We start from the raw sequence: 7,577 nt of genomic DNA, 5'->3' as shown, positions 1-7,577 counted from the left end.
GGGGTGGTTCAGGGTTGTGCCTGATGGAAGGAGGAGATGGTAGAAGGTTGGCCAGCCTGTTTGCCCTGATTGGGGCCAACCCCCAATTTGGGAACCATTGGGGGCAGAACCAGCTCCGGGGAAAGGTTTAAGGTAGTTGGCCAGCTGGCCCTGGCCCTGATCAGGGTGAGGGGCCAATCTGGAATAGATCTGTCTGGGCGGAGAGGCTGGAGGAGGTTTGCCAGTGAGCCCCACCCCCTATTAGGATAGGGGGAGCGATCAGGGACAGGGCCTGCCAGGGGATGGGCTGCAGGATGATTGGGGTGAGAGAAGCTTATTAGGGGTGAGGCAGCTGCGGGGAGGGGCCACCAGAGTTTGGCTGGCCATTCTCACCTCCAGATCTGGCCAGTTTGCTGGCTACAGTGGGTGTCATAGAGAACTGTCATTCTGGTTGTTACAGTGTTTCAGTTGCTGGCTTTTTATATATATTGATTAGAGCTTCAAGATTTTAACCTGAATACATTTGTTGGGTCCCTCTTTCATTATTTTCGCCATGTGACATACTAATGAATGTTTTGTTGTAGTCATTCTTAGCCATTTTTTTCTCATGAGACTGAGAAGTCAAAACAGTAATATCTAAGCTACAGTATAATGATAATTTTAAACTGATCGGTTGATAGTTTCTTTTGCGTATTTTTTTTTTCTTTATCTTGACTGACTGGCTACTAGACTTTACTTATTTAAGTTGAACTAGGCTATATTTTTAAAATTGCTGGATAGAGTATTGTTGGATTCAGTCATTTGCATTGCATCATTTTGTATACATCCTTCTATTCCCTTCTAGCTTGTATGTTTCTGTTAAATCGTGATATTCTGATGGGGGATCCTTTGTAAGTAACTCTGTCTCTCTCTTGCAGCCTTTATGATTCTTTGTCATGAACATTTGCCATTGTAATTATGATGTGTCTCGATGTTTTTTTGTTTGTTTTTTTTGTTTTGCTTTTTGTTTTTTGTTTTTCGGGATTCATCTTGCTTGGAACTCTGTACTTGTGTGACATTTTTCTTTCCATTATCAGGGAAGTTTTCTGTCATTATTTCTTAAAATAGATTATCTAATCCTTGTTGCTCTTCTTGTCCTTCTTGCACTCCTATTATACCTCTGTTACTTTGTTTCATGTTTTTCCAGAGCTCTCTTAGGCTCTCCTCTTGGTTTTTAATTTTTTTCCTTCAGTTGATGTTCAGATTAGGCTTCTTTCTCTACCTTACTTCACTAATTCAGTCCTTTGCGTCTTCTAGTCTACTACTGTTGAAACCTTTGATAATGTTTTTGATTGTAGTTATATCATTTTTGTTTTCTTCATGATTTTTGCATAGGTTGTTGATTTTCTTGTCCATCTAGTTTATGAACTGAATGACCATTATTCTGAATTCTTTTTCTGTCATATTGCACACTTTAGTTTTACTTATTTCCTTTCTTGGCGATTCCTCTTTTTCTTTCCTCTGGGGATTGTTTTGTTGTCTCCACATTCTATCACCAGAAGGTCCAAACACTGAGTTATAGGAGCTGGAGCTGTGTGCACAGAAAGCATCATGTCACCCAAGTGTCATTGAAGAGCTTTGACACTAAGACAGTGTGGCTGCTGTGGGTTGGTGGGAGCCAGGCATGCCGAGAATCAGAGTCACCAGTGCTCAATGCAGCCTCATATGCACACATAGAATCAGGAACCCTGCATGCACCACTCTGAAAAAAGAAAAGTCCCCACAGGCTTACACCAAAAATCAGAGTCCCCTAGCACACGCCACTAGTCAGTGACTCTGTGTGCATGTGCTGAGAATCAAGTATCAGAGTCTCGGTCAATTGGTGTGGCCTCATATCATTAATCAGGGTCCCTGTGTGGGCATGCAACAAGAATTGAAGTCACAGGCACTAAGTGTGCATGCACTGAAAATCAGGAATCCCGTGCTCACACAATAAGAAACAGTGTCCCTATGTGTGTGCACCAAGAGTCAAGTCACTGGTTCTCAGTGCTGCCATTCACATGAAGAATAAGGGATCCTGGTCTGCTTGGGGAGGTGGTGGATTGCACAGCTACCCTGTGTACACAGGAGGCCCACTCCTGCACCCTGGGAAACAGACTCCCTGAGTTTGCATGCTCAGAGTCAAAGTTAAGTTGCACAGCCACCCTGTGTTGGCAGGAAGCCTGCTTGTATTGAGTGGGTCTGTCAGGTCCTATGCTGCACAGCTGCTGGTGGGAAGGGGGATGGGCTCCATGAATTACAGTAATCTGCAGCCAAGATGTCTGGAGTCTTGGTGTCCATAGATCTGCAGGTCTTTGTCCGGAGTGGTTGTAGGATCCCTGCTTGTTTCTGAGAGCAGATTGGGTGGTAGAGAGGCTAGGATCCTAGTCACAAACAGTCCTGTTTTTCAAAATGGTATGGTCTCTGTGACAGCACTGGCCACCCTGGAGTGTCTGTGGCCTCTTTCTAGTTCTTTATGCTGTAGGATTAAATACTTTATTGCTGATTTTTCTTGTTTTTTTTTTTTTTGTTGTTTTGTTTTTGTTTTGAGTGCTAAGAGCTTCCCTTTCAGGACTGCTTTTGCTATGACCCAGAAATTTTGAGTTGTTATATGTTCATTTTCATTTGTTCCCAGGAAGTTTTTTATTTCATTATTGGTCTTCTTTGTAGTTAATTGATTGTTTAATAGAATGCTATTTAGCCTCCATGTGTTTGAATGTTTTGTTTTGTTTTTTTTTTATTGTAGTTGATTTCCGAATTAAGGATTTTCCGGATCTTAGCTACCTTTTCTACACTAAGAACTCACTTGGAGAGTCTCTTTCAGCTGTTCTAAAGGAGTTCTCATCTGTTTACAGTCATTTTCTCTGAATTATTCATGTTTTCATGTAGTTTCCTATATTCTGCCTTCTTGTCAAAGTATAAGTGTAGTTGATTTCTAATTTCATTACTGTAGTCTGAGAAGATGTTTGATATGATTTCAATTTTCTTTACCTTGTAGAGACTTGTTTTGTGTCCTATAGAGACTTGTTTTGTGACCTAACATGTGATCTATCTTTGTGAATGACCAATGTGCACTTAAGAAGAATGTATATTCTGCTGCATTGGGATAAAATGTTTTATAGATGTCAATTAAATCCATCTGATCTAGTGTGCCCTTTTGAGTCACTGATTACTTATTAAGTTTTTGTCTGGAAGATCTATCCAGTGAAGTCAGTGGGGTGTTAAACTCCCATACTATGACTGTGTTGTTGTTGTCTAGATGTCTCCATTAAAGTCATCTAGAAGTTCGTTTTGCACACATATATATATTTAGGTGCCCCTATATTGGATGCAAATATGTTTATTAGGGTTATATCCTCTAGTTGGATCAACACTTTTAGTACCATGCTTCCCTGAAAATAAGACAGTGTCTTATATTAATTTTTGTTCCCAAAGATGCTCTAGGTCTTATTTTCAGGGGATGTCTTATTTTTCCATGAAGAAGAATACGGTACACATTTATTGTTAAATGAAAATAAAGGAAATTTATTACCTGTATACAGTACGGTAGTATGGTAGTTGTCAACACAAACCAGACAAACTGTAAATCCTACAGTATCAAGAATTTACTCATTTATTCTATGACAATCATGTCATCATCTTCTGGAACATCATCATAACAATCCAATTCCTGAATTTCCTGGTGAATTTCTTGTGACTCCATTTCCTTCAGAATCAGTGAACCAAATCTCTCATGTTTAGCTTGGGGCTTATTTTCAAGGGGATGACTTACATTTCACTCAGAAGGAAACCTGTAAGTAGGTCTTATTTTCGGAGGATGTCTTATTTTCGGGTAAACGCGGTATTATGTAGTGACCTTTCTTATCTCTTGTGATGGCCTTCATTATGAAGTCTATTTTGTATGATGTGGTTATTGCTACTCTAGCTTTTTTCTTTTCCACTTGCATGGACAATTTTTCCCCCATTCCTTCATTCTCATCCTGTGTGTGTCTTTTGTTCTAATGTGGGTCTCTTGAGACAGTATATAGTTAGGTCATGTTTTTGTATCCATTCAGTTATCCTGTGATTGAATTATTTAATCCATTTATATCTAAGGTTATTATTGATAGGTATTTATTTATTGGCATTTTAATTCTGTATTCTTAGGTTTCTCTCTTTCTTCTCATTACAGCAGTCTCATTAGCATTTCTTGTGATGCTGGCTTGGTGGTGATGTGCTCCTTTGGCTTTATTATTGTTGTTATTATTATTATTGGTCTGGGATGCTCTTGATTTGACCATCTATTTTGAATGATAACCTTACTAGATATAGTAATCTTGGTTTCAGATCCTTGCTTTGCATTACCTTGAATACTTCATGCCATTCCCTTTTGGCCTGTAGAGTATCTGATGAGAAATTAGGTGTCAGGCTTAAGGGAGCATCTTTGTATGCAATGGTTTTCTTTTCTCTTGCTGCCTTTAAGATTTTTTTCTTTGTCTTTAATTTTTGGCATTTTAATTGTGCTGTGTCTGGACATGGGCCTGTTTGGGCTCTTCTCTGTGCTTCATGAACTTGTGTGATTTTTTCCCCTTTCCTAAGATAGGAAATTTTTCTGCCGTTATTTCTTCAAACTCATTCTCTTTTCATTTTTCTCTTTCTACTCCTTCTGGCACACCTGCTATTTTAATGTTGTTACATTTCATGTTTTCCAATAGCTTCCTTAAGCTGTCCTTTTCTTTTTTAATTGTTTTTTTTTCTTTTTGTTTCTCTGATTGCGTGATTATTTTCAACCCTGTCTTCTAATTCTCTGATTGGATCCTCAGCTTCCCCTAATGTGCTATGTATTCCTTCCATTGTTTTCTTTATTTGTGCTATATCATTCTTTATTTATGACTTTTTTCATAGTTACTATATCTTTTCTAATGCTGTTTAGCATCCTTACCACCATTACTCTGAACTCTGTTTCAGATAAATTTCTTATCTCTGTTTCACTTATCTCTTTTTCTATATAATTTTCTTGTTCTTTCATTTGGGGACTGTTTATTGTATCTTCTTTTTGGCTGTCTGTTTGGGGTTTTGACTATGTATTAGATAGATTTTATACAGTCTACATCTCTCAATCACTAGTCAGGACAATGTCAATCACTGTTTCTAACTAATTATATCAGGCAAATACTCAAAGCCTCCAGAGACTGCCTCTTCTTACAAAATGATAGGATTCCAACTTGAATTGTTCCACCCAGTCTTGCTAAGTTGTGGTGAGAGGTTTTTTTCCAACAGGGTGTGGCAGTTGCTTCTGCCTAGAGGCCAAAAGCAATAATTATTAAAAAATAATTAGCCTCTTAGGTGGTCTCAGGGCAATAGGGTGTGTCAACTGTCTTCCCCTCAGGAGAAGCATATGTCTGTGTGGGAAAGATGTCCTACACTGTGTGAGGGAATGCCTCAGCACAGAAACTGGGGGTGCCAGCCTTCTGAGCTCTAACCCCTGAATTCCCAATTCTGGCATCTGGTCACATAGCTCCAGTCCATTCTGCCTTCTCTCTGCTGGAGCACAAGGTGGGGGCTTCACAGAGAATTTTGTATGTTGGCCTTTTACAAGCGTGCCTGAATTTTCAGTTATCACTTCCTGGCAGATAACAACTCTACTGCTTTTCACAGCCAGATGTTATGTGAGTACCCTTCTCAGTTCTGGTATTTCTGCTGGGAGGGTGGGGATAAATACCAAGAATTCTCAGTGGCAACCCCTTGAAGCTGGGATATCTCTTCAGAACTTCAGTTGCTGTCTGTGGGTACCCTGCACCCATTTGTACCTCTGCCCCTCTTACCAGTCTCTATTTGGTCTCCACTTTCAGTACTCAAGTATTAGGGTTCTCTCCAGTGAGTCTTCTCTTGATTATTAAGGAAGTGTTTTGTTCCCCCTCCCCCCGTATTTTAATTGTAATTCCAGTCCCCGCCCCGCTCCCCAGGATCATGTCCATGCAGTATTCACTCACTCTGCTGCCATTTTGGATCTCTTAAGGCATGTGTTTTTTTAATGTTAGAAATCTGCCCTAGTTGTTTAGGCTCAGTGGATCAGGATCATATTTATATATTTATATATTTTTTAATTGATTTTTTACAGAAAGGAAGGGAGAGAGATAGAGAGCTAGAAATGTCGACGAGAGCGAAACACCGACCAACTGCCTCCTACACACCCACTACTGGGGATGTGCCCACAACCAATATATATGCCCCTGACCGGAATTGAACCTGGGACCTTTCAGTCTGCAGATCGACACTACCACTGAGCCAAACCGGTTTCGGCAGGATCATATTTTTTAATTGGGTCCATCTCTTTAGTACTATGAAGTGACCTTATTTGTTTCTTTTATGACTTATTTGAAGTAAATTTTGTCAGATAGAAGTGTTACTACCCTAGCTTTTGGTGCTTTTATGTGTGTTTTATTTGCATGGAATATTTTTTTTCCATTCCTTCACTTTTTTGTGTGTGTGTGTGTGTGTGTTTGTTTATTGAAACCCCTTCTCATAAGATGGAATAGTGTACTGTTTCAATAGAAGAAGCCTCTTGCACTAACATTCTACACATGGACACCAAGGATTTTGGCAGAGGGGCACTTTTTCTAATTCACACCCAGGACCCCTATTGGCTATTGGTGGTTCTGATGGAAGAAGAAACAGGATTTGAACCAGGGTCAGATGCTTCTAGAACTAGCCTACTTTCCAAGAATACTGCAGGAACCCAGTGACAAAGGTTCTTATTTTACACAAACCACAGCCCAGTATGCCCCTGGCAGAAACTTCTGCACATAGCATAGTCATACTTGCATTCATAACCTTGAGCTTGACACCAGGCAATTCCTGATTGTGTCCACCTAGCACAAGCACAGGGTGCTCCTGCTGGTTGTGGCCCACCCCTGAGGTAAAGCAGATGGCCTCTTGGCCTGTGCTGAGTTGCATATAGCAGCACTTGCAGTTGGCTGAGTACCGCTTCTTGGGTTTACAAATGAATGTGTGCAAAACCACACCCTTTAGCTGCACCTGGGCTTCTGTGGGGGCCAGTTTTGGAGGCAGCTGCTTTGGAGGCCCTAGTAGGTACATCTGATTCAGGGTGGCCATGGTGCAGGTGGCCCAGAGCTGGGGGATCAGGGCTAGGCCATAACTCAGGGACATGTTGAAGCCCCAAAGAAAGCAGAACCATGACATCCTGCCATCTGTAACAGCCCCCATCAGAACCTACAGACACACTGAATGCAGCTTCTCACCACTTCCCCATCCCTTCACTTTCAATCTGTGTGAAGATCTTTTCTGAAGTTGGAATCATCTTGTTTTCTTACCCAGTCAGCTAACTTATCTATTTTTATTAGAACATTAAGTACATTTATATTTAAGGTTATTATTGATAGGTACTTATTTATTTCATTTTTTTTTCTTTATTTCTATAATTCTCTCTCTAGATTTGTTCTTCTTAAAGCAGTCCACTTAACATGTCTTTCAATGTTGATTGGGTTAGAATGTACTCCTTTAGCCTCATTTTGTTTGGGAAGCTCTTTATTTCACCTTCATTTTTAAATGACATCCTTGCTGGATAGAGTAGTCTTGGG

At 40.2% G+C, this 7,577-nt stretch overlaps 1 protein-coding gene across 1 annotated transcript; it reads right to left on the bottom strand.

Moving 5' to 3' along the window:
- Positions 1-6,684: 6,684 nt before the first annotated feature.
- LOC118723011 (28S ribosomal protein S12, mitochondrial-like) lies at positions 6,685-7,146 on the bottom strand. Its single transcript, XM_036445131.1, has one exon. It carries the CDS (start codon positions 7,144-7,146, stop codon positions 6,685-6,687), a length of 462 nt encoding a protein of 153 aa, XP_036301024.1.
- Positions 7,147-7,577: the final 431 nt, after the last annotated feature.

The sequence above is a fragment of the Pipistrellus kuhlii genome, unplaced genomic scaffold, assembly GCF_014108245.1.
Source record: "Pipistrellus kuhlii isolate mPipKuh1 unplaced genomic scaffold, mPipKuh1.p scaffold_m20_p_2, whole genome shotgun sequence".
Taxonomy (NCBI): Eukaryota; Metazoa; Chordata; class Mammalia; order Chiroptera; family Vespertilionidae; genus Pipistrellus; species Pipistrellus kuhlii.
This window is presented reverse-complemented; position numbering and strand designations above follow the sequence as displayed.